Here is a 25175-nt window from a genome sequence, read left to right on the forward strand (position 1 = left end):
GGCAGATTGCCCAGGGAGGTGAGATGGGACAGGGTTTCCTGGGGTGACAGGTCATCTGGGGGACACACCTGGCACTGAGAGAATGTTTCGATCCCTGGAAGTGGAGCCTGCCTCAAAGGACAGAGAAAAGTCAGAGCACACCAGCTCCCCAGTGAGGTGTCTGTCACCCTGTCACTGCCTCCTCACCTCTCTGGGCGGCGTTCTTTTCTCGGGAGTGGACGGTCACCGTGTGAGGCAGGTGGAGACACTCTGAGGGGAAGGTGGGGTGCAGGGGACCCTGAGGCACTTCCCGCCTGGTACCCACCTGGAGCGATCACAGCTGCGGCTCCTGCCTGATTCCCCCTCCAGGCTGTGTGACCCAGGCCAAGTCTCCCAGCCTCTCTGTGCCTCTGATTTCTCTTGAAGTCGGTGAGGATGCTGAGGGGACTGACCTCAGTAAGCTGTTCACAGGATTAAATGAAAAACCAATGAATCGGTGATTAGCGTTATGTACTCACAGATAATACCTAATATAAAAGGTAGTCTAGGGCCTGGCTGGCTCAGTCAGAAGAATGGGCAATTCTAGATCTGGGGGTGGTGAGTTCGAGCCCCCATTGGGCGTAGAGTCTACTTCAGAAAAAGTAGTCTGAAGTTTGTTAGCTTAAATATTAAAAAATTAATGACACAGAGGAAATAAATTGTTCCGTGTTCTCTCTGTCAGGGAGCTCCTCATGACGGAGCTCACGTTTACACGTAGGATTGAAAATTGGAGCAGATGTTTCCAGAAAAAAAGTCTCCCTTCCACCTGTGTGTCCCACGGCCCCTCTGCTCCAGGGAAGCCCGTCCTACTTTCTCACGGTTCACAGTGGCTACTGGGTTTCATCGGAGCTACACTGTATGGGTGACGTTGATACATCAGTCCTTTATGGACCGCTAGGCAACGTCAGTGCAAACGTGTGTCCCGACCTCAGAAATGTCCACAGAGAGGACACCCGAGCCCAAGGAATCCTGACGAGCGGGAGCCAAGACTCCTCTCCCGTGAGGCCCCGCGGCAGCTGCTGGACCTCAGCCTCCTTCCCAGTCATGCCTGCGATCTCTCCAGGTCTCAGTTCAAGCGGCCCCCCACCTCACCCTCAGCCCTGTGGCCTTTGTCCCCCTCCCCCTCCTGCCCCTGGTTTAAGGTCTAACTTAAGTCCTTACTTGCCTCTCAGATTTCCCAGACTGCTCCCTTGTCCACTCCCTAGTTAACGGTGTCAGTCCCCGGAAGGTTCCCTGTCCCGTCATTCCCCCTGCTGGGAGATAGCCCCAGAGGGAAGAGCTCTGATTACCTCAGCAGTGACCCCCCATGGGGCCTCAGACCATAGCAGGGAGTAGGCACTGAGCTGCTCGTGACCTTGGGACTCCTGGCTGGCCTGGTTAGGGTCTTGACACCTCCCGTTGGGGCCATGGACGCTCTGGAGAATCTGAGGAAAGCTGGAGAACACCTTCCTAGAGAAAGACTCACAGTTGCCAACAACACAGGAAAGAAGCCCATGAAAATGAGGCCATTCCCTTAGAAAAGGGGGTAAGGACTCAAAGCAGTAATGACACATCGTGGACAGGCCATGCGGGATCAGACGGTCAAGGTCAACATCCATGGGGACAGGTGGTTCTCTGCCCGGGACAAGTGTCGGGTTCCTGTGAAGAGGCCCTGAAGATGGGTCCCATCGGCTGCCTCCTCTCAGAGTTTTTTGATGTTGTTCCAGAAGCTGGGACATTGTCGGGGTGCAATGGTGGGTACCGACCAGCATCTTCTCCATGACCTGGGGACGTTGCACTTGAAACAAGCCTCCTGGGACGCGGTCGGCCCTCTCGTCTGGGGACCTCCGAGGTCTGCTAGGTGGGGCACCAACGTTGTCCGGATTTTCCCAGTTTTCACAGGCTGGTGACACTTTCCAGGTCATGAGAGCCAAGCCCCTTCCTTAGGCACGAGGCCCACAGACAGGCGCCGGGGGAGATGGCAGGAAAACGCCGAGCCTCCGGGACGGCCCCGCAACACGCTGCCAATTCCCTAAGATCACCCGGAAGGGTCGCCTTGCAGAAACTGAGACGACCAGAGCCACAGATGGATCTGGACTCCGGGGGTCCCCGGATTGCCAAGCAGGAGCTGACCTGCAGCTTGGGGTGCTCCTTGGGGAGCACAGGGCACAGGCTTGGTTTTTTTAATTTTGGTTTTTGTGGCAAAAATGCCACAGAGGCCCAACACCATGTCCTTGCCAAACTGCGGTGCCCATCGTCCATCATGAGCTCGCTAGACGCGGCCCGGAAGGGACCTGGTTTCTTCTGACAGTGGGGTCAGTGGGGCCCATGGCCTCCTCCTGCCTGTCAGGTTCTCAGCGTTTGCCTGCTCCGGGGTTTGGAACAAGCTCCCAGTTCTCTATAAAGATCCAGCTTCTTCCTGAGAGCGTGTGCTCCCGTCCAGGCTGCCCTGGCCCCGTGGGCTGCAGGCTGGGCTGGCTGGGACTGGCCTGGGGAGCGGTGTGCACGCAGGGGCGCCTGCGTTTGGGGAAGGCCTGACTCTGGCCGGAGCTGCGCGGCCATTGGAGGCTCCCGAGAGCTGTGTGGTCAGACCTGCGGTGCCAGACTATGGAGCCACCTCTTCTGGAAGTCGCCACGGAGCCCTCTCCCTGTGGGCCTGCAGACCCCCTGCCTCATCTGCACGGATTCCCTCCCCACCACTCCCTGCAGAGCCAGGCCTTCCCCGAAGTCACGGCTCCCCTCCCGACCTTTCTTCTGCACAGTGGAGCACCCCAGAAACCACACGGACCACTAGTAACCTGGGGCTGCTTGAAACGGTGACTCTCTCCTACCAGGTGGACATCCTTCCTGCAAACCCTGACCCCGGATCCCTGTCCTCAACTCAGACGACTTGTGAGCCACGCAAGGCCCGGAGGGGTGACTGGGGAGGGAACAAACAAGGAAAAGGGACATATTGAAGAACTGTATTCGTACACGCGGAGTAGACGGACTGCTGATGTCCACAGTGCAGCTAGAGCTCTTCCACAAGTGAGCAAATGACCCGCAGCCCAATGGAAGATTCTAGAGAGAACAGGAGGCGTCAGGGAAGAGACACAAGAGGCCACTTAACAAATCAGAGGATTTCTAGATTTGCTAATATTACAGGCATGGAAATAAAACAGCCTGTTAGTGTCACACAGATTTGCCAAGTTTAAAGACGTTAATAACCCTGAGGGGCCACGAGGGTCTCAGAGACGGGCGCTCTCATACACGCTGACGAGCTTCGGTTCCTCCAATCCGGGGAAAACGTGACGGTCCCTGTGAAGATACAGAAGGACACGTCCTGTGCCCCCGCAACGTATCCTTCTGGAAAACACACAAAGGCAAACAGGGATATCTACACAAGTAAGTTCGGTGCGACAGGTTTTGAGGTCGGAAACCCTCCAAATGAGCACTGATTGGGAACTGGTTACAGGAGGAAGGACGTCATCTTCACACCGATGAGGAAACCTCGGTGTGTCCTCAGCTGAGCACGGGCAGCAGACACCCGCGGACCTCCGCGCTCTCTGAGCTCCGTGCTGCCAAAACATCACACGGACAGATGTGAGCGCGGGAACAATCTAGACTGCACTGCGTACGCGTCAGGGCTTGCTGTCTGCATGTGGATCGGGAACCGTCCGCATCGGACGGTTCTACGTCACGTAAATCTCCCACAGGCCCAGGTCCTTCCTTTACGGAACAGGCTTTATTTTCGAGGAGCAGTTTTCATTCTCAGCAGCACGAGACAGAAGGTACAGGGATCGCCCACACGGCCAGTGCCGCACGCACGCGCGGCCTCCCCGTGACGAACGTCCGCAGCGGCCTGGTGCGTTGGTCACGGGGGACGCACCTCCATCCGCGTCGTCACACCAGAGCCCGGAGTTCACCTCAGGGCTCCCTCTAGGACCGACGTCTACCCTATGGAAGCAGGCAGAATATTTCCTCTGCCCTCACATCCCGCCATCCACCTACACTGGACTGGCTCCCACCCCTGCAAACTAGGCGGTTTTTACTGTTTCCGTCATGTTGCCTTTTCCAGAAGGTGATGTAGTTGGCATCACACTGCACGTAACCTTCTCAGGCTGGCTTCTTTCATGGGCTCACAGGCATTTAAGTTTCCTGTGGGTCTTTCCAGGTTTGCTTGCTCGTTTCCTTTTCGTACTGAGGGTTTGTCCGTCGTCTGCATGGACCCGTCTACTGATTTATTCTTCCAGTGCAGGACATCTTGGCTGCTTCCAGATTTTGGCGATTACGGATGAAGTCGCTAAAAACACCGGCATGTAGGTTTCAGAATGAGCTGAGTTTTCAGCCCTTTGGGTAATTAGCAAGGAGCACGACACTGGATCGTACGGCAGGAGTACGTGTAGTTGTGTAAGACGCCGCAGAACCGTCTTCCGAAGTGGCTGCCGCATCCCGCGTTCCCACAGCCGTGACTGGGAGCTCCCGGTGCTGCCCTTCCTCGTCAGCGTCCGGTGTTGTCAGGGTCCAGATTTCGGTCATTCTAACAGGTGTGCAGTGGAAGCTTGTTGCTTTCATTTGCATTTCCCTGATGACATGTGGTGGGGAGCATCTTTCCAGATGCTTAGTTCCCATGTGTGTGTCTTCGGGGAGGTGTCTGTGAGTGCCTTTGGCCTACTTATAATTGGGTTGTTTGTTTTCTTACTGTTGAATCTTCAGAGTTCTTTATATATGTTGAATAACAGTTTTTTATCAGACTGGTCTTTTGCACACATTTCCCCCCAGTCTGTGGCCTTTTTCTTCTTGTGACGTTGTCTTTTGCAGAACAGGTATTTCATTTTACTGAAGTCCAGCTCATCTCATCTTTTTTCCATGAATTGTGCCTTTGGTGTCTTTTCTGAACATCATCACCAAACCCAAGGAAACCTAGATTCTCCTATGTTATCTTGTGGGAGTTCCATAATTTTTCTGGGAGGTCATTGATCCATCAGTTAATTTTTGTGAAGGCTATAATGTCTCGGTTCCTTTTCCTTTCTTTCCTTTCCTTTCCTTTCCTTTCCTTTCCTTCCCTTCCCTTCCCTTTTCTTTCTTTCTTTCTTTCTTTCTTTCTTTCTTTCTTTCTTTCTTTCTTTCTTTCTTTCTTTCTTTCTTTCCTTCTCATGTAGATGTCTGGTTGTTCCAGCACCATTTGTTGGAGAGATGGTCTTTCTTCCATGGTGATGCCTTTGCTCCTTTTCAAAGATCAGTTGACTGTCTCTATGTGGGTCCATGCCTGGGCTCCCATTCTGTTCCATTGCTCTATTTGGCTCTTCTCTCACGGATACCAGACTGTCTTGATTGCTGGAGGTTTAGAGTAGGTCTTGAAGTTCGGTGGTGTCAATCATCCATCTTTGTTCTTCTGCAATACGGTGTTGGCTACTCTGAGCCTTTTTCTCTCCATACATACTTTAGAATCACTTTATTCACATCTACAAAATAACTTGCTGGATTAAGATGGTGATTGCACTGAATCTCTGGATCAAGTTATGAAGAACTGATATCTGGACAATATTGAGTCTTGTTATCCATGAACATGGACTATCTCTCAGTGTATTTAGCTCTCCTCTGGTTTTCTTTACAGAGTCTTGTAGTTTTCCTCATAAAGTTCTTGTGCATATTTTGTTAGATTTATACTTACATAGTTCATTTTTGGTGTGTCAGTGTAAACAGTTTTGTTTTCATTTTGAAATTCCATTTCTTTCTTGCTGGTGTATAAGTGGGCAGATGGGTTTGGTGCAGTGACCTCGTGGGTTCTGAAACGGTGCTATCATCACTCATCAGATCTAAGACTTCTCCTTCGTCCTCGTCTTCCTCCTCCTCCTTCTTCTTCCTCTTCCTCTTCCCCCACCTCCTCCTCCCCTTCTTCTTCTTCCTCTTTTTTTTGTCGATTCTTTTGGATTTTCTAAATAGAAAACCAGGTTACCTGTGCTCAAAGACAGTTTTAATTCGGGGCACCTGGGTGGCTCAGTCGTTAAGCGTCTGCCTTCGGCTCAAGGCGTGATCCCGGAGTCCTGGGATTGAGCCCCACATCAGGCTTCTCTGCTGGGAGCCTGCTTCTTCCACTCCCGCTCCCCCTGCCTGTGTTCCCTTTCTCTCTGGCTGTCTCTATCTCTGTCAAATAAATAAATAAAATCTTAAAAAAAAAAGGTAGTTTTAATTCTTCCTCCCCAGTCTGTATGCTTCTTATTTAATTGTCTTGTCTGACCTTATTAGCTGGGACTTCTAGTCCAATCCTGAAAGAGGGGTGATAGGGGCCATCCTGCCTCATTCCTTGTCTTAGAAGGAGCACTTCCCATCTCTCACCGTTGAGTGTGCTGGTAGCCGAGGTGTTTTTGGAGATGATCGTTATCAAGTTGATGGAGTCGATAAACTAGTCCTAGTTTACTGCGAGTTTATGATCATGAGCAGGTCTTGGGGCTCAGTCACTTTTGGAGTCAAAGAAAACAATGACAAAATGAATTTGGCAGAGGACACCCCTCAGGCAGGTACCACTCATCTGAGCAGGGGACCCAGTGTCCCCTGCTCCCTGGGATACACACTCTACTCCATCCGCACAAATACCGTATCTACCCTCCAAGCTGCCAAGAACAATTTAGAACAAACGAGCTTCAAGCAAATGCATTCGGATCTCTTTTCTACACATACGGGAGGCAGAGCTGCTCCAGCGAAGACCATCTCTCACTACAGCACAGGCAGAGCTTCCTCCAGGACAAGCCATAGGGTTTCAGGGGGAAACGTGGTTGCTCAGCTGAAATGAGTGCTTGGCTTGTCCGAGAACACTGGCTAGTTACCTAGAGCCCAGCGTGAGCCACGGCTGAGCCCCAGGCACCTCTGTGAGGCCAGACAGCTGTGCTCTCCTTCTCCACCAGGCTGTCGGTGTTCGTGCTCTTGTTTCTGCTTGTCACCAATTCCTGGGGGTGCAGATGCTGTGGTTCCCTGTCAGGCCCCAACCCCTCCCAGCATCCCCCCCACCCCGACCCAGTCCCCAGCAGCAGGCACATCTCTAGCCTCAGGGAAAACTTCCTCTATGAGCCCAGGAACCTGTTGTCCACACGCCCCTCTGCACCTTGGTTCCACTGTACCCTGTTTCTGGAAAACACTCCCCCTTCTCTCCATTTTGAAATTAGGGGACAGTTAGATCATGTCATTTCTCCTAATAGACATCCGAAGAAGCTTTTGTGTCTTTTTTTCATTTTCAGCATGTAATTGTTGCATGAAAAAAACGAGTAAAATGATGCAAAACAGTCATCCCCTGTCCCACCCTCCCCGTCATCCTGACCCCTCTGCAAAGACAGTCACTTCCAGTTCTGAGAGATTTCTTATGGCATTTACCTCTGTGTTTCTAAAAAACGTTCTTTTTAAAAAATAATGTTCTTGTAATACTATTCTCAGATCAATTTCAGGCCCCATGTATTTTCCATCATAAAAGATGAGGATTTTCCTCTCTTCCATGGCTTTCCCCCAATTTCCTCCCTCCAACTAACATATATATGGCATATAACATATATATTGGTTAAATCAATTGTATTTATAATCTATAATTCTATAGATAGCTCAACTATTCAGCATTTATTATGAACTAGTCACCGTTCTTAGGTGTGAAGATATAACTACTAATTTATCCACTAGATACTATGTTTATCTCAGTTTCATGGATGATGAAAGCAAAGTACCTCTTGTGAAGATTGTGAGACCATGAAGCCAGTAGGGGCAGAGCTGGGATTTGAGGCCCGATAGCAGGTCAGCCTATAGACTCCAAGCTTGAACCACTAGGCGATCCCACCAACATAGCCTGTTTATGGATTGCTTACCATTGTGCTCAGTGCTGGGGGTACACAGTGAACAAAATTAATCCCCGGCCTTTGAGATCTTGTATTTTGGGGGGGACACTGGAAATAAGCCAGTGACTGAGTAGATAGGAGGTCGGTGGCCAGTGGAAGGAACACACGAAGCAGAGTCAGGCAGGGGAGCTGCTGTTCTAGATGGGTCTGTCTGGGGAGGTGGCAGAGGCTGAGTAGGGGTGAGTGGGAACCGTGCAGGTCCGTGGAAGGACATTGCAGGGAGAGGTGACATGAGCCAAGGCCCCGAGCTGGGAGCCTGCCCACAGTGCTGGAGAAGCTGCCCCGGGCTCGGGGCTGCAGGGCAGTGAGGGGAGCAGCAGGGAGAGGGATGGGGGAGGCGGCCTGAGCCCCCGGGAGCACCGGGTTCATCTAGGAGGGATGGGGGTCCGCAGAGCATGCTGAGCGGGGCAGGGGCAGGGTGTGAGGCTGGTGGAGAGGCCCAGGTGGCCGTGTGTGGAGGACACAGGGCAGGGCTGGGCGGGGAGGGTGCAGCCTGGGAGAGGACCCGGCGGAGGGGCTGCTGGTGGCTTGGCCTCGACTCAGAAGCGGGCAATCTGGAGCCAAAGCACTGGGCTTCGAATGCGGCCCTGCCCCCCCTGCTTCACGGGCCTGGACAGTGTAGCCAGAGGAGCTCCAGGTTCTCCATGGGTAGAATGGAGACATGGAGGAGGGGTTGGAACGAGGCGATCGTGAAATACTTTGGAGTCGATAGGCCTTGCTGATGGGTCAGATTTGGGTACGCGAGGAGGGGAGGTCGAGGTGGACTCTAGGACCTGGGCCTGGGACCCGGTCAGAGTAATGGTGTTACAAGTGCGTTCTGGAGCCAACAGGGGTCTCCTGGGGCTGGGTGACCTCACCGGCCCCGCACAGGCCCAGGACTCACCCAGCGACTCCTGCAGCAACTCCACATCCCCGCTGTGCTGAAAGCTCGGGCGCGGGGACGTCCAGCCCTGTGTCCAGGGACACGCAGGGAAGTGGGGGAAGAGGAGAGTCAGCCTCACGGTGTCTGGTCCAAGAGCCCGGCTCCCCCGGCTGTGGACTGAGTCCCTGCACCTCCAGGAGGGTTTCCAGCCCGAAGCCCGCTGTCCGCACAGAAGCCACGCTACCCAGCACGAGTCCTCGGGCTCAGAGTCATGAGCTCTCTGCCCACCAGGGAGCTGTGTGCAGGAGGGTTAGGAAGTTTTCAGAAGTACCCGAGTGTGGGAGAAGCCACCCCCACCCTGAGCTGGGCTGGAGGAGCTGGCCTGAGTGTGACTCAGCCAGTGCAGGGGGGCGGCTGTGGACCTCAGAGGCTGCAGAGCTGTAACCATAGGCCTCGTGTCCTCTGCCTGGGGTGTGAGAAAGGAGAGAGGCTGTCCAGGGTCAGGCCTGGCCTCCTTCCCCCTCATGTGCTTCTCAAGGTCTGGGAGGACTTGGTTCTGGAAAGACCAGTGGCCTAGGAGGCCTGAGACCTGGGCCTGGCTCTGTCCCATCCTGGTGTCCAGACTGTGGGGTCATCATATCACCTAAATGGCCCTGACTGTGGTCATCTGTAACATGGACGGTAATGCTGAGCCCCTGCTGGCCCTCACAGGGACATAGCTTGTGACCCACAGAGACCTAGACACACGGAGGCCTGGTGACCTTAGCTCTCTTGCTGCACAGGACGGTGGGAGGGGACAGAGAGTAGTATCAGCAGATGTAACAAGTCCCAGGGGCTGCCCCAGCATGGAACGTGTCCTGGGTGACCCTCCGGGGTTCCTGGCCTGCAGCTGCTGGGGGCTCCCTCCTGGGCCCCGAGCCCCACCCCAAGCTGTGGTTTCCACAAGCAAACAGTCCTCACCCTGAGAGGACTCGCCCAGGGCTGTAGGGACGGGGACAGGGGCACAGCTGACTTGGTCCCCATCACCCTGAAGGGACCAGGGGAGGAGCTGCCCAGATCAGGACTCTGTCCGAGGACTTTGTACCCACAGGCTCTGGGACGGCCCGTGGAAGGGATCTCCCATCACTGGCTGGGAGCGGGGGAACAGGGCAGTGCTGAGTGCTCTCCGGTTCGAGAGGCGCAGAGCAGGTCGGGGGAGCCCAGACGGAACGTGGTGACTTGCTGGAGGGCGCACAGTGGGACGGGACAGCGGCGGTGAGGCGGGATTTCTTAGAGCTCCTTGTTAGGAGTCCAGACCCTGACTCTGGCTCTGCTGTGTGACCTCTGCGGGTGGTCCAAACCCTTAGGACTCCGGTCTCACATCCAGAAAGTGGGTTTAACGGCCACCAGGCTGACCACCTTGAGTGCGGGGCCCCGTGCCAGTCCTGGGGTCCAGCCTTGTCATCTGAGGGTCTGAGCAGCTGAGGGGGAGCCCAGGGGGCGGGGAATGGGGCACCGGCCGGGGGTGAGTGATGGAGCTGCTCCCCTCGGGTCCCCGGGAGGACAGGATTCTCAGAGGTTGTGGGAACCCATCTGAGAAGAGGAGGCCGGGCCTGAGCCTCTGTAGGCGGCCGTGAGTCTGAGGCCGCTGAGCCTGGGGCCAGAGGCACGTGTCCCTCTCCACCCCTGCCTGTGTGTGAGTGCGGGCCCAGGGCTGGCAGAGCCTCACAGGGAAGGGGGGCTGTGGCTCTGGTCCGGTGGGGGTGGGCTCGGTCCTGTGTGTGGGGGCAGGGCCGGCCTAGGCCGCAGACAGAGCCCTGGGGCAATAACACTAGGGACATGGCCTCATGTGCATTGGGGTGTGTGTGTGGGGGGGACACTTCCCAGGAGTGCTGTGTTCTCGAGTTCCTAGCTTCTCACTTGGACACTGACAGGGAAGTTCCTAGAAAATCAGAAAGGAAACGTGACTCGTGAAATGGTGTAGGGACAGAGGACAGGCCCAAAGCAGGAGAGGCCCTGTGTCCTTGGCTCTAGGATGTGACTCTGTGCTGTCCATTGGCTGGCGCTGGCGAGCAGGGCGGCCTGGGCTGAGTGGGACCCAGGGACCCAGGTCAGGGGTCCTAGGGGTGCAGGCAGGGGAGGGGAGACCACTCAGCTGGTTGTGAGCATGGGGACGGGGCCTCTCCAGCTCTGGGCCTCCTAGAGGGGGGCTGTTCCTACATTTATTCTGCAATTATTTCCTGAGGCCTCTGCACGAGCGAGGTAACAGGAGAGATGGGAATGGCTTGCTCTAGACTGGACAGTGAGTCCAGGAACTAACAGTCAGCCCCCCCCCCCGTGGGTGGAGCTAAGAGCTCTTCTGAGTGATGCTTTTCCTCTTTTCTAGATGTTTCCTGTGCAACCTCATAGGCCCTGGCCGAGCCAGCAGAGAGGCCGCCGGCCATGGGCACCTGCTCAGAAGACCCCCACCTGGGTGGGGCCTCCTGGCTCCTGGGATTCACCAGCCTTCTCCTCAGTGAGTGGCCGGGCTCCCTGGGAGGGAGGGCTGCTGGGTGGGCGGGAGGCAGGAGCCGTTCGGCTGTCTGAGGACTTTACTGAAGAACCAGAGAACCAGCTCTGTGATGACCGAGCACACGCCGTGCATTTGGTTCAGAGCCCGGGGTGAGCGGAGGGAACAAAGGGAGCTGGTGGCTGAGGCCAGGCTGGGAACCCTGAGCCCTGGCTGCCTGGCTGCATGAAGGGAACCCCTACCAGGGGGGAGGGCAGGAGAGCCCGGAGCCTCCTGGGGAGAGGGATGGAGGAGACAAGTTAGCGGCTGGGGGACCCAGGGGTGCAGATGGGCACCCCACCTGCGTAGCCCAGGGGACTCGGCAGCGTCTGCAGCTGCTGTGTGCAGGAGGGGCCGGCCCAGAGCCCCTGTCTGAGCTGGAGGAAGCCGCTCTAGTCCGGCTCCTTGGGCAGGATGAGGGCCCGGAGTCCTATGACAATCTGTGCAAAGGAAGGAAAGGAGCCCCCAGAATTCAAGGGTCTGTGCCCACCGGCTGTGTGTAGGGCGAGCCCAGAACAGGAGACTGCTGACCTGGGCTCCGGGTGGGGGTGACCCGGGCGGGGCAGGAGGGAAGCAGAGGGGGCCCCAGAAAGGGAACTGAAAGAAAGCCTGTCCTAACCAATGCCGGATTTCTGGTTTTTTACTTCATCAGGGTTGATCTGCTTGGTGTAACAAATGGAATGAGAACTAAGGCGAAAGCTGTTTTTGTGTGTAACGTTTCGTGTGAGCGCAGCAGCCCCTTACTGAGCTGCCGGGATTCTACGACATTTCCAGAATCCCAGGGGATCTATAAACAGGGCAATGAGTCATCACAAAATGAGCTTTGCAAGGCAGGAAGACCCTTTCAAGGAGGGAACTTCCTGTCAGCAACATGTGGCCTTTCTCTTCCTTTCTGTTTTATTGAAATTGAGACATAGGGGCCATTACACAGTTTCCTCTATAAATGTCAGGGTTGGATGATTGAGAAAGAAAGCAAGAAAGGAAGAAAGAGAAATGGACAAAGCATTATGTTGATGGTTGAATATTGAATTTCTTCTTATTTAAATAACCCAGACTCTTGCTCACAGCCACCCACCCCTGCCCTTGTGTCCCTCTCTGGGTTCAGCACCTTCTGCAGACCTGAGCGCTCTCCTGCCTCCCCCCTGTCTTGAGTGGGCTTCCCGCTTGCTCAGGCTGAGGCTCACCATCCAGCTTCTGGGCAGCTCCTCCCCTGCAGCCTGAGGGCTGAGCCTCCTCTCTCCCGGGTTCCCCCCTTTCCAGCTAGCGCTGTTTGACCCTCAGCTCACCCCACGTCTCTGCCAAAGCTGCCGAGTACTTGAGTCCCCTCTCCCGGGACAATAGCTGGAGGTGAGACCCCAGAACTGCTTGGACCCCGCTGACCAGACAGCGGTGCTGGGAGGGAGAAGCCCTGAGCAGGGCAGAGCAGAGCAGGGCAGGAGGAGTGCAAGGGGAGAGCTGTAGGGCAGCTCCCTTCAGGGGAGGCACTGGGCTGGGGGAGAAGGAAGCTGGCTCCAGGTCTGGCTCTGCACGGTGTGACCCGGGACAAGTTCCCCCCTTAGGGATCCTCTCATCTTCGAAAGGTCCTTAGAAGTCCCTCCAGCTGTGACATTCTGGGATTGGGTGTCTCCTGTGCTGCCCTGAACTTTGCATATTTCCACATGAGATGAGCCTTGGGTGTGTTGACCTAGGGTGGGAACCAGTTCGTACAGGACAGTGTTCTTCTGTCCATTAATTCATAAGGGAGCCACCAGGCTCATTTACAAGAGAAATGCTCATTCAAATTTGATGTGATATAATTTTCCCTTATCAGTTTGGCAAAGGGCAACAAGTTCGGTCACCGTGTGCTGGTGGGAACTCAGCATTATTGGGAGGAGAGCAGCTGGGGTCACTGTCAGGGGGGTGGTGAGTGAGGTCTGTCAAAGCTGAGAGGGACCTGCCTTTGGTCTGTTAGACCTACCCAGTGGGTGGTCCCAGTGTCTCCACACCCACGTGTGCTGTCCACAGAACCGTGTGCGACACATGTACACGCACATCGGGCATGCATGCACTCACATGTGACAGATGTCCGTGTGTGATGTCTAGATGCCCACAGCAGTGAATATGAGCCCCATGTGACGTATAGAGGTCCCTGTGTGCGGACAGTCCCCCCAACCTGCCCAGGGCAACAGTGTCTGCAGGGACAAGATCAACACAACTGTCACCCGAGGAGGGAACTAGAGCCCCATTCACTCCATGAGCAGCTGTTAAATGAGACGTCTCCACGAGTGTAGACCCTGCAGGCTGTTGGCCAGAGGCTGCCCCATCTGTCCCTCTCCATGGGGGCCTCTGCACAGGGCCGCCCACAACACGGCCGCCGGAGTCGTCACAGCGAGCAGGACACAGGGTGACAGCAAGATGGTGTTACCCTCGTGTAGGACCTGCTGTCCCTGAGGGCCGTCCATCCGGTAAGTGGCACTCTGCTCCTTAGAGGCCAGTCCCGGGGGCGGCCCCCACTCCAGGGGCAGAGCTTGCCCGGCCTGCAGGCAGGAGGGTCTCTGCAGGCCCGTGAGAGGCTGCCTCCTGCACTAATGCGCTCGGTATGGACCGAAAACATGCTCGTGCTTTGCTCCGACCTCTCCTGACATTCCTGCTCGCGCTGTCAGGGGTCAGGGCACCACAATTGAGCAAGTTAGCAGGATCCGTTCAAGGGGACGCTCCCCTGGGACCAGGACGGATCCCAGCCTCGCCTCCTATTCACGGCTCTCTCCCACCTTCCAAGAGTCTGGGGAGCAACGGGAGAGATCTCTTGAAGATGGTTCTAGGGGTTCCTCCTTTATTTCCAACGAAAACCTCTGACATTCCTGTGTCCTGTGCCCTAGGTGTCTGTGGTGCTCTGACCCAGAGCTCTGGAGTCCGTGGTTCTGGAGTGGGGGATTCTGGAATCCCTGTTTCTCTGAAGATGAGAGGAAGTTCTGTTTCGTTTCATGTGATCAGAAAACCAGAATTACCCCCAGAAGGTGAGCTGGAGAAGATTTCATGGGGCATTGTATATGGGTCAAACTACAGAGTCATGCTGAATGTCCTTCCTGGGAGGAATGTTCCAGAATGGGTCAACTTCCAGGACAAGTTCAAGACGAGGGTCCATGTGCCCATCATAACGAATTTCACTATAGACAACCTGACCCTAGAGGACAGCGGGCTGTACCGGGCTCGAGTCTACTACACGAGAGGAAGACAGTATGACCAGGATTTCCACCTGACGGTCTATGGTACGTGGTGGCCCCTCCCCAGCCCCATAGCTGACCTCCTTCCTCTGTCCCTGGAGTGTCCATGCGCCCTGATGGCAGGATCCCTTCCAGACCGCAGCCTTCAGACTCGATCTTCTCCCCTGGAAGTAGATGCCGTGTGTTCAGCACAAACGCAGGCAGAGCTGAGGTTCACACCGGGGATGAATCACTTCTGTGCCTCAGGAGGGGAACACGGAACGGGGGGAAATGGGGACTTGGCCATAACACTCACTGTCCCCATAGGACTCAGGGTGCTCAGTGTGACTGTCAGCTGTCTAGTGCTGCTGTAACAGCTGACTGACCCTCATGGGCTGAGTGCACCACCACCTGAGTGTCCTCCTGGGCTGCAGGGCAGGACTCAGACCCCAGAGCCTCGGCCATGAGCTCCAGGTGTCGGCAGGGCTGCTCCTCTCTGGAGGCTCCAGGGAAGATCCATTTCTGCTCCTGTCCCTCCTTCTAGTGGCGCCCGCATCCCCTGGCTCGTGGCCCTTCCTCCCCCTTCACAGCCGGCACTGGAGGGATGAGTCCCTCTGACCCTGAGTCTCTCCCTCCTCCTCTCCTGCCCCCTCCACTTGTGCGGACGCTGTGATCACTTGGGGCCCATCTGGGAATCCAGACCTTCTCTGGTTTAGCGTCAGCTGGTTAGCAGCCTCAGTTTCCCTTTGTCATGGAACCTAAGAAACTTGCAGGTTCTGAGGGACAGCTCGTGGCCATGGTTGGGGGACACTCGTCACCTAGCAGGATGCGGAAGCCCACGTGTGGTTCTCCCCGCCCCGTCCCCTCGTCCTTCTCAGCACCAGCCTGAGGCAGCTCACTCAGACTCACGGGTCCAGCTCTAACCCTCCACAGACGTAGGAGACGCTCACAGGTCAGCCCTTCCTCAGAAGCTCAGTGAGCAGCTCTCTCTCCCTGCACTCCCCCCTGTGCAGGGAGACGTCCTGCTCCAGAGAGAGTGGCCTGTGCCGCTCAGGTCTGGGGGATTCCCAACACTGACTGTCAGTCTGTCCCTTGTCTTTGTGGACCCCAAGTTCAGTGCATGTTCCTACAACACTCAGGGAGGCTATTCATTGTGGCCACCACTCTGTCCCCCACCACAGTCTTTCCTGGTGGGAGTCTGGCGTGATCTGGGCTCCCAGAGCTGGCCAGTGGCCTTCTGTACCATGGGCTGTTGGGTTCCGGGCACCATCCGAGCTGGAGAAGCAGGCTGGGACCTGGACCAGGCAAATCCTCTCCCTACTTCTCCTTCTAGGGGACACTCCACTTTCTTAGAATTAATGGGTTTCAGGTAGGTGCCTCTAGCACTGATTTTCTTCAGGGAGATTTTTTAAGACTTACTCAGTCTAGTAAATCACATAGAGCTGAACACAGCGTCTCCCACTCCTTTTTGGCACCTGCTGTATATTTGGGTCTGTTCTGAGTTATCTGTAAACTGCAGGCATCATCCTTCAGGGGAGGAAGCCAGAGCGTCAGGGAGAATCCGCAGGAGAAAGCAGGAGCTGTGATGTTCTCCACTCACGTGAGCCTCTGTCCTCTTGTCTCTCCCACCACAGAGCCCGTGCCCCTTCCCCAGATCCGGGCCACGGTTCCGTCCCTCACACCAGGCTGGTGCAACGTCACTGTGGAGTGTGACACCACGGGAACCAGGGAGGGCCTGACCGTGTCCTGGGAGAGCGAGGGCCTCCCCAGGGAGCTGGAACAGAGACCGGCCCCGGGACCAGCCCCCAACCCCTGGACCCTGGCTGTGACCCTGCCCCTGAGCCAGCCCAACGCCAGCCTCACCTGTGTCATCCGCAACCAGGTGGACCAGAAAACTGCCACCCGGGACCTTGGGGACGTCTGTGGCCACGGTGAGTGCATCCTGCCAGAGGGGAGGGGCTCTCCCTGAGCTCAGGCAGCCCTGGGTGAGGGTTCTCGGCTCCTGTCCCCCATGTTTATGTCACCACCTGCCACCTGGTCACCCCGTCGAGGACTCTGGGAGGCACATCCAACCTGCTTCTGCCCTTCAGTGTCCCTCCCCTGCTGCTCTCCTCTCCTCACCCCTGCTGGTCAGGCAACACCAGCAGGTACCTCTCCCCACCCTCATCCATCATCCCGTGTGTGTCTAGGCTCGTTTTTAGGAAGAACGAATTGGGGGTGTCAGTGGTCTGTGCCCTCTGAGGGGTCTGAGCCAGGAACTCCCTGCAGGATTGAGGGCTCAGGGCTCCTTTGCCCGTTTCTGGCCTCACGAACACGCTTCACACCCACCTGCTTGCTTGCGTTCCTGGGTGTGTCCTGCTCTCCTCAGCTTCCAGCCTCCACTCAGGCCCCTCCCTCTGCCCTCAGCCCTTCCAAGTCAGGGGTCCTCCACTCCCCCACTTATTCCCATCCAGGGACCCCTTCACTGCACATGCTCCGGGGCCCGTGACCCCTGCAGTCCCACAGGACTGCTGCTGGGTGCAGTTCCAGCATTCAGAGAGTTTGCAGAGGGGCTCCTCAGCCTCGATGGCTCAGGGCCCTGCAGGAGCTGCCGCTGTCCTGCCCTCACACCTCATCTCCTCTACGGAGCGGTCAGGGCCCCACATGGAGAGTTGATGCTCTGGGCTGGGATTAGTCTCCTCTGCAGCCTGAACACCTGGAGCGCAGGGGCCACGTCTGTTTCTCCTTTGCATGCCTGTCCCACACTCGGCCTCGGGTAGTCTGCTCACAGTCAGTGTGTCCCTGAACGAATGATGACCTGGGTCCCCGCCTGCCCCCTTGTCCCTCCACCCCCTCTTCCATCAGCTGCGGGGGAACCTGGTGCTTCAGCATCTCTGATCCCAGAGGAAGCTCAAGGCTCAGTGACCCACTGGACCCTCTGGAGAGAGGCTCCTGCCTCCCTCTCATCCTCCTACCCGGCTCCCCCTGCCTGGTCCCTCTCCCTTCTGCCCCAGTGGGTGCTGGCAGCTCCCAGGGCTGGAGAGTTGACACAGCCATTCCTGTTCATGGTTCTCCTTCCTGGAATGCCGCACCCACCCTGAATATCGGGTAATCGTCCACTCCTCCCTCAAGACCAGGTTTCTCCATCACCTCCTCCAGGAGGCCCTCCCTGAAGACCTGGGTGTAAGCTCTAAAGCTCTTGTGCCCTGGGATGGCTCTGGCTGGCTGCCTCTGGCATGTTCTCAGCCTTCCCCCCGCTGAGGGGCTCCTCAAGGGCGGGCACCATGTCCCGTTCCTCTCAGCACCCCGGCCAGAAGCAGGAGCTTGGGAACTGGCTGAGGGAAAGCACCTGCCGTGCTCCTCCCTCTTCAGCTTCTGACCAGGTCCCTTCAGACGTCTACGTGTGCACGGTCACCGGCTTCTTCACTGCTGTCTTGTCTTAACCTTCCTCACTCTCTCTGTGGCCAGACACAGGTCCACATGCACAAGCCCCCACTGCCCATGCGGGAGTCACCCAGTGCGTTGTTGTTCTTGCGCTGCTGATTCTCGGAGCTGGACTGTGACCTTGTGTGACAGGTAAGAAGAAGAAGAACTTGGAGCCCCAGAGAGGCAGGTTGCACTTCTCCACCCCTCCCCCCAGTGGACCCCGGGCCCCCTTTCTCCTGCCTTTTGCGGCTCAGGGAATGTCCCGCAGGAAGCTGGCTGCTGTGGCCATGGCCGTGGGGTCATGGAGGGGGAGGGTCCAGGTTTCCAGGCTCAGACTCCAGCTCCGTCTGTGCATGACTCAGGTGCAGGATCGCAGGAGGAGCACAGGGACCCGGACGCTGGCATCCACTATGCAGAGCTGGGCCAGCAGGAGTCTAGAGACAGGAGGGACAGGATGAAGCTGGGGGAGGGGGCATCTGGGTTCTCCCCAGTGCCTCTGTGCCTGGGTGTGTGTCTGTCAATCCCAGTCATCTGCACGATCTGGCCTGGATGCCTCGGTAACCCTTTCCAGACAACTCGATATTCACTAAGAAAGTTCTCCTCAGGCCCCATGCAGTGCTGGACACTGGGGGAGGTCATGTCAGCAGCACTGGGTCTGTGCGGGTCCCTCTGGGGCGGCTCTGTCCCTCAGCTGTTCCAGGAACCCTATGTCTGCATTCCAGGGTTTGGATTTTAGAAATATGGGGGAGGTCCTTGAGAGATTTCAGACCGGGGTTGTAATTTTAAAAAGCAGGAGAATCTCACCCTCCCGTGACACCTGTCTCGTGAGCATGACGCCTGCAGCTCGGGTCCTGCCTCCACCACCTCGGAGGCTCTGAGCAGGGACTGGATGGATCCACCGTCAGTTATTTCTGTGCTAAATCGTTCCGCACAAGGTCACCGTGAGACACACACAGGGGTAGATCAAGGGGGGGAACTGAGTAAACAAACCTGTTCCAGGACCGCTCAGCCTCAGCTACGTGTCAACCCCAGACGGCCCCCGCTCTGCCCCTCGTATCTACGACATCCAACTGCCTTTCAGACCCGCAGCCCCGGGGACGAGCCCTGGTGAATTCCCAATATCCCGCCTGGACCGTCTGAACACCACCCAGCGGCCAGTCCCGTGCTGAGAGCTATTCACGGACCCTGTGGATTCGTAACCGTGAGCGCTGGCTGAGTGCCGCTCTGTGACTCGCACTGTTCTGACCGTTCTGCTCCCTCCTAACTCACAGGGTCCTCGTGGACTCTCTGTGAGGTGGGGATCCTTGTGCCCACTTTACAGATCAGTAGAAGGAGCCAGAAAGCCTACTCTCCAGGCCACATAGCTGGGAGTCTAGGAGTCAGGGCTGAGCCCAGGGAATGGAGCTCCAGGGCTTCTCTCTCCAACCCTCGGCTGTCCTGCATCCCGGCAAACCTCCCTTCTGTCCTGTCCTGCTGGCCGATGGCCTAGCCTGCTATTGCTCAGGAAAAAGCAGAAGTTTTTACCTCCTGATAGTTAGCTTTACTGACTGCATTGACAGACACCTGCCTCCTCTCTCTCCTGTCCCCTTGGAGGACGCTGAGCTCTTCGGGGCTCAGTGAGGACTTTTCCCTACACTCCAAGGCCCTTCTCTGGGGATGTACTGTCTCAAGCATTCTTCTCTCTGGCTCCTCCCCCTGACCCTGCTGGCTCCTTCCCTGCAGCCCTCACCTGGTCTCTGTGCTACCCCTGCTCCACGCCTAAGCCCTCACCTTGGCCTCACTTCACGGGGCCCCCTAGAGCACCAGGAGGTGACCCCACCTGACACCATTGACCCCTTTTCTGCTCCAACCCCCTCTGCCCTTGCGTTCCCTGACGGACACAGTCCTGGACCCTCCGGCCCACCTGTCGCCCTCCCAGACTCCTCAGCTGTCCCCCAGGGCTGCTCTTCACTCACAGGGTGGGGCTTCCACGGGCTGGGCAGGACCCTTCCCATCTCCTGTGTCCTCCTTTCTCTGGGACCCCTGCCCCGGGGCCTCAGTGACCAGTGACACCACTGGTGCTCAGGGAAGCCTCCCCGCCCCATGCCTTCTGCTCAGCCCCATCCCTGCCCTCCAGCCCCACTGGCCACATCGCTGCCCCTATGTCTTCCTCTGCCCTCTCCCCCTGCGGTCTCAGTGCCCACTTCCCCTTCTGTAATACCCGGGACCTGGTGAGAAAGAGCAGGAGCTCCTCTCCCACAGGAAGGAAAGCAGAAGCAAGTATCACCTGTGTAATCAGGAAATAAATGTGCATATTTTGTTTGCGGGAGTCGTGGGAGCCATTCACTGGAGCCCATGAAAAATACTGTAAGGTTACCTCTTGGTAAGGGACACATTTTCTCTCCTTCCTTGCTGTACCCACAAATGCTGGGGCTCCTGACCTGAGTCCCAGAGCCTGTGGGGGAGGGATTGAGCCAGCAGGGAGCCCAGCTGGGGTTCTTCTTGGAGAAGCAGCTGCATCCAGGCCGCTCCTCTGTCCCCTGAGCTTTGTCCCTGTTGTGCCCGCACAGCGTCTGTCCCCAATCTCAGAGAACTGTGAGCATGGCAGCGTGAGGACGGCCCCGGCAGCCACCTGTGCCCCCAGCAGACCTGGGTGTGTGCTCTGGGCTGCCCACAACCACGGGGGCCAGACGTGCTCCGGAGAAGGTGACAGGTGTCCCTGCCTCGGCCACGGGGACGTCACGTTACCTGCTCCTGCAACCAGGCTGCCCGGCGTCCCCCGTGCTGGGGAAGGACAGGGATGTGGCTGGGGCCAGGTGGCTCTCCCAGGGATGTCCTTTCTGTCCTTCAACGCTGACACATAAGACGCTTTCCTGGGAACACGACGTGAGTCCAGCAGATTTGGGCAGGGCCGGCTCGTGATGAACTCGCTTTTATCAAGAGTCAAAGTTGACAGAACTAACGGAGCTACTGCTGTCAATTATTTCAAAGGATAATTTCTAGGGCTTCTGGGGGCTCAGTTGGTAAAACTTCTGATTCTTGATCTCAGGTCTGGATTCCTGGGTTGTGATTTCAAGCCTCACATTCGGTGGGGAGCACACTTGAAATAAATATGTAAATAAATAAAAGTATAATATTGAAAACAACCGAAGGACATGATATCACATCCTCATATTTAAGTGCAGTTCTCTGTAAGTCTGTGAGGGGAAAGCTCGTGGACGTATATTTGCATGTGTCCTCGAGGCGGGACACAGGACTGTTGGCAGAAACCACCAGAATGCAGAGCCCTTCCCAGCCTTTCATGGGATCGGATTTGGTCCTTTTCCATGTGTCCTGTGAGTTCCAGGAGGGCACTTGGAGCGTGAACACCAGGAACACGGATCCTGTAAGGATTGTGGCACCAACGTCTCTCCAGTGGTTTTTCTCCATTTTCCTGTAACTGGAACTCCATCTCCTTCTCAGAGTAAAGAGTCTCTTCTGTAGTCTGTGAGATATCCCTTCCTAAATTGCTTCTATATGAGATAGACAGACAGACAGGAGTGGGGCAGCTGGCAGACCCACAGGTGCGCACGTCACCTGCCGCGCTGGGTGAGCTCCTGCCTCCGTCTACACTACACGGTTGGTCTCCGGAAATTCCCTCCCTCCCAGCTTTTCCTGAAGCCCGGCCACTGTCTTCTCTTGGATCATGGAGCTCCCTGTTCAAGACCCAGCATCGCTGTGCGGAAACCTGCTGTCTCCTACCCTAAGGCGTTTTGTCTGAAAGATAAAATCCTGACTCAGTGGCACCTGGGCACACGCAGGATCTCGTCTCTGCAACCCTTCACCACCCGCTCCGAAAACCTAACTGCCTAAAAGATGAAGTTAAAAATCAGCAAATAAACATAATTACAAAGGAACCGAAACAAACAATGACTTTGCTGAACTTACACGAATGTATTGAAACCTTAGGAGAAATGGATCACTTTCTAGGCAGTGTCATCTGCCTCTAGGACTCTGGAGGAGGAAGAGCATCTGAGCGGGTAGGCGTCTGCTCTGTGAACAGCTCAGCGCTGCGTGCCTTCGTCACCCCCAGACCCGCCACACCGCAGCTGGCCCTGGGTGAGGTTCTTTTCCCCACACCAGGTGCCTTCGTGATTTCGGGTCCCCAGCTGGGTGTCCTAGAGTCTCAGGCAGTCCTGACGCTGCGTCCCTGCAGCTCAGGTCAGACCCCACCGGGTAGGGTTGAAGGGCACCTCACCTGTGCCTCCACTCGGACGCCAGACAAGCTGGGGTCTGTGCCTCTGAGCACCTGCTGTCCCTCGCAGGTTCCCACGAGCTGCTTGTCTGGTTGTTTATTCACTGGAGTAGCTCACACGACAATGGGGACGCAGTCCCTTCCTAGCTTACTGGTTGGTTCTACAGGGTATAACTCAGACCAGCTGGGTGGCAGAGGGGCGGAGGACAAGGCATGTGGGGAGGGGAGCGGAGCTGCTCTCCCTCTAGGTGAGCTCCCCCCCACCTGTGTGTTCTCCCACCGGGAAGCCCTCCTAATCCTGTCCTTCCAGGGTTTCAGGGAGACGTGATTACACGGGCACCCCTGATTAAATCCTTGATGACTGGAGACTGAGGAACTCACGCTGCAGCCCTTCTCCCTCCCAGATGGTCAGTGCGTGGGTCCTTAAGTTCCCACCTGCTAACACGGTTGACGCCCTGGCAGCCAGCCCCCTCCTTAGCAGTTTTTCCGAAGTATGTCACTGCCACAAGCTCAGGTGTGGTTGTAGGGGCTTGTTACGAACAACCAAACGCCCACTCCCCCTTCACTGTTCTGGCCCAATTTCAGGAACTGGGAACAATCCTAAACGTAACAATGCCCCCCGGGCTCTCATGGAGGAAGTCGCTAGATTCCAGGGGCTGAGGGCCAGGGATAGCGCATGAAGACTAGTAACTTCTTCTTACTATAAATCACAAGAGTGCATCACATTATGGTCAAGATGGGTGACATCGTCTAAGACCTACTGTGTGTCTTTAATTGTATTTGTAATTAATTGTTTTTTATACTCTGGCTTCTGTGACCGCGCACTCAGCAGGCGTCCCCCTGGCAGCTCTGTCTCCGTCTCTCTTAGTGGACCCCATCCTCTGCTGCTCAGCGCCAGGCCCCCTGTTCTCCCCTCGCCATACTGCCTCCCTAGTGATTTTTGGGACCCCCAGGGCTCTCAGTAGCCCAGCTGCGTTGAGGCCGCAGCTCCAGCCCTAATGGGACTCCCACCCCCTACTGCCTGATAACCTTCTGCTCTTCGAAGCCAAGGTGACCATGTGGAGCACTGAGTCCCCGTCTCCGGCCTCCCCTCCCCCGACAGCTGCTCCTCCTTATGCTTTCCTGATACTTACAGCTCGGGAAGGTCACAGCATCCTCCCAGCTGCTTTAGCCAAACACCTGAAAGTCTCCTGGATTCTCTTTGCCTCCACTCTGGGGTCTAAGCCGCCAGCAAGTCCTAGTTCCCAAGTCCCTCCCCTTCTCTCGGGCCCCGTCCCTCTCTCCCTGCACCTGTTCCAGGACCTCCTCCCTGAGCTCCTTCCTCCTGGTCTTGCCTGTGTTATTTCATCTGCATTTTGAAATTTTTAATATATGTTTGTACATAGCGTTTCCCTATAATTTATAAAAGTTGTTGAAATTTCAATGCCTTGATTTTCATTCCTAAACAATTAGGTAGAACGTCAACTTTTTCTTCATATCTCAGGATTTTGCTTTTGATTGATCATTTTAAAATCGACTTCTGATTTTGCTGATGAAATCCCCTTCTTCGTTGTCATCCGTGCGTAGAAGTCAGGACTACGTCTGCCTGCAGCGAGCGTCCAGCTCGGCTCTCAGCGCTGCGGCAGGTGGGTTACTGATCTCTGCAAAGGAACTCAGGCGATGGTAGTTGCTGGGGTCGGGTCGTCTGCTCAGCACGGTCCTTGGGCTCCCAGGCTCCCCATCTTTCTGCTCCACCATCCTGGACACGGGGTCTTGACCTCCTGCGTCTTCCTCATGGTCGCAGACGGCTGTGGCTGCAGACAGCAGCGCACAAGGGAGATCGCCAGCGAGAGAAGGACAAAGGGCGAAGTCTCTGTTGTCGTGAGGCTCTGTCTGCCAGGACTGAAGACCCACGGGTCTCCTACCTCAGTGCTGAGCCCCAGGGCAGCTCTAGGGAAGCCTGGACCCCATCCCTGAGGTGCCTGTGGGTGAAGTTGTGCCAGCAGCGCCCCCTGGTGGAAGGAGCTGCAGCGACAGCCGCCTGCACCCAGGTCTCTCAGCCCTGCCTTCTGGGCCATGGGGAGCAGGTCTGTCCTGGACACTTGCAGGGAGGACAACACAGCCCTCCCCGGGCCCAGGGCATCTCTGCTCCTGCCGGAGTCAGGTCTGAGAAAGGTGTCCAGGAGCCAAGTTCGATCCCAGTGACCCGGGGCGTGCCTCCCACCTGTCCCCTGGTGTTGTCGCCTGTCCAGCAGCAGTGGGTTATGGGACAGACTCTGAGGCCTGCTGGCTCTGGCATCCCGGGATTCTAGGTCAGGATGGACCTGATCGGGCTCCCTGTTACCTCGCTGACCTCCATGTCCTACCTGTCTTGCCTGGGCTCACGTGGGCTCTGGCCACACTGACCCCTTGCTCCTGGAACAGGCCAGGCAGGGTCCCACCTGAGGGTCATTCCACAGGCTGTTACCTGGGCCAGGAAAGCGATTCCCCCAGATGTCCACTGTGGCTCCTCACCTCCTTCCAGTCTTTTCTCAGGAGTCCCCTTCTTGAGGAAGCCTGTTCTGAGCTTCTGGGGTAACCCTGAAACCACACTCCCAGGTGCTGAGCCCCCAGCCTGCTCTTTCACCCCGAGCCCTGCTCACCTTCTTTGCTCTGCTTCCCGCGCACTGCCTTTCCCCTCCTAATATGGGAGGAAGGCAGGGGGTGTGCTGGGTGCGCTCATGCACGTGCGTGAGCCCCCGGAGCAGGGCCGGCGCGCAGTGGGAGCTCATGCACTGTCTGTGGAAGGAGCGAGTCCACCATCGGGGAGGGTCTGGGTTGGGGGCTGATGGGTCCCCCCTAAGCAGCTCACACTCAGGGCGTGGATGAGGTGGTGATACTGTGACCATATAGGGGTTCAGGGAAGGGAGCCCGGGGCCCATGAGCTGCCCTGCGGGGAGAGCGAGACGCGGTGGAGGGCTCGTGGGGAGGACAGAGCACAGCTCGGCCGCTGTCACTCACCGTGTCCTCACACTGGCACCCGACTTACCTGCATCAGACAGTCTCAGTGGGATCCACGGAGCATCAGCTGTGAGAGATGCTGCTCGATAAAGGGGTGGGGGGCAAAGGTCAGGAGATACGGAAATGCTGCAGACCAGACCCCTTCTGAGATGTT

General features: G+C 56.5%; 1 protein-coding gene across 6 annotated transcripts; it reads left to right on the forward strand.

The window, feature by feature from the left end:
* The first annotated feature begins 11073 nt into the window (after positions 1 to 11073).
* LOC103668329 (SLAM family member 8-like) lies at positions 11074 to 23465 on the forward strand. 6 transcript variants are annotated; one of them, XM_008696531.2, is made up of 6 exons: positions 11074 to 11209; positions 14101 to 14238; positions 14395 to 14490; positions 16059 to 16355; positions 17872 to 17979; positions 18829 to 23465. In XM_008696531.2, exons 1-5 carry the CDS (start codon positions 11137 to 11139, stop codon positions 17964 to 17966), a joined length of 699 nt encoding a protein of 232 aa, XP_008694753.2. In that variant the 5' UTR covers positions 11074 to 11136; the 3' UTR covers positions 17967 to 17979; positions 18829 to 23465. The 6 variants fall into 6 exon arrangements, with proteins under 6 accessions (XP_008694753.2, XP_008694750.2, XP_008694751.2 ...); XM_008696528.2 differs by having other exon boundaries at positions 14101 to 14490; XM_008696529.2 differs by having other exon boundaries at positions 14101 to 14490; positions 18911 to 23465.
* Positions 23466 to 25175: the final 1710 nt, after the last annotated feature.

This window comes from Ursus maritimus, unplaced genomic scaffold (genome assembly GCF_017311325.1).
Source record: "Ursus maritimus isolate PB19 unplaced genomic scaffold, ASM1731132v1 scaffold_2, whole genome shotgun sequence".
NCBI lineage: Eukaryota > Metazoa > Chordata > Mammalia > Carnivora > Ursidae > Ursus > Ursus maritimus.

Bases quoted from the DNA above. Each gene is read 5' to 3' on its own strand.
- LOC103668329 (XM_008696528.2), top strand. From the start codon at position 11,137: ATGGGCACCTGCTCAGAAGACCCCCACCTGGGTGGGGCCTCCTGGCTC. The intron at 14,491-16,058 runs GTACGTGGTGGC...CTCCCACCACAG, and splicing joins TTTCCACCTGACGGTCTATG to AGCCCGTGCCCCTTCCCCAG. The intron at 16,356-17,871 runs GTGAGTGCATCC...CTCTGTGGCCAG, and splicing joins TGGGGACGTCTGTGGCCACG to ACACAGGTCCACATGCACAA.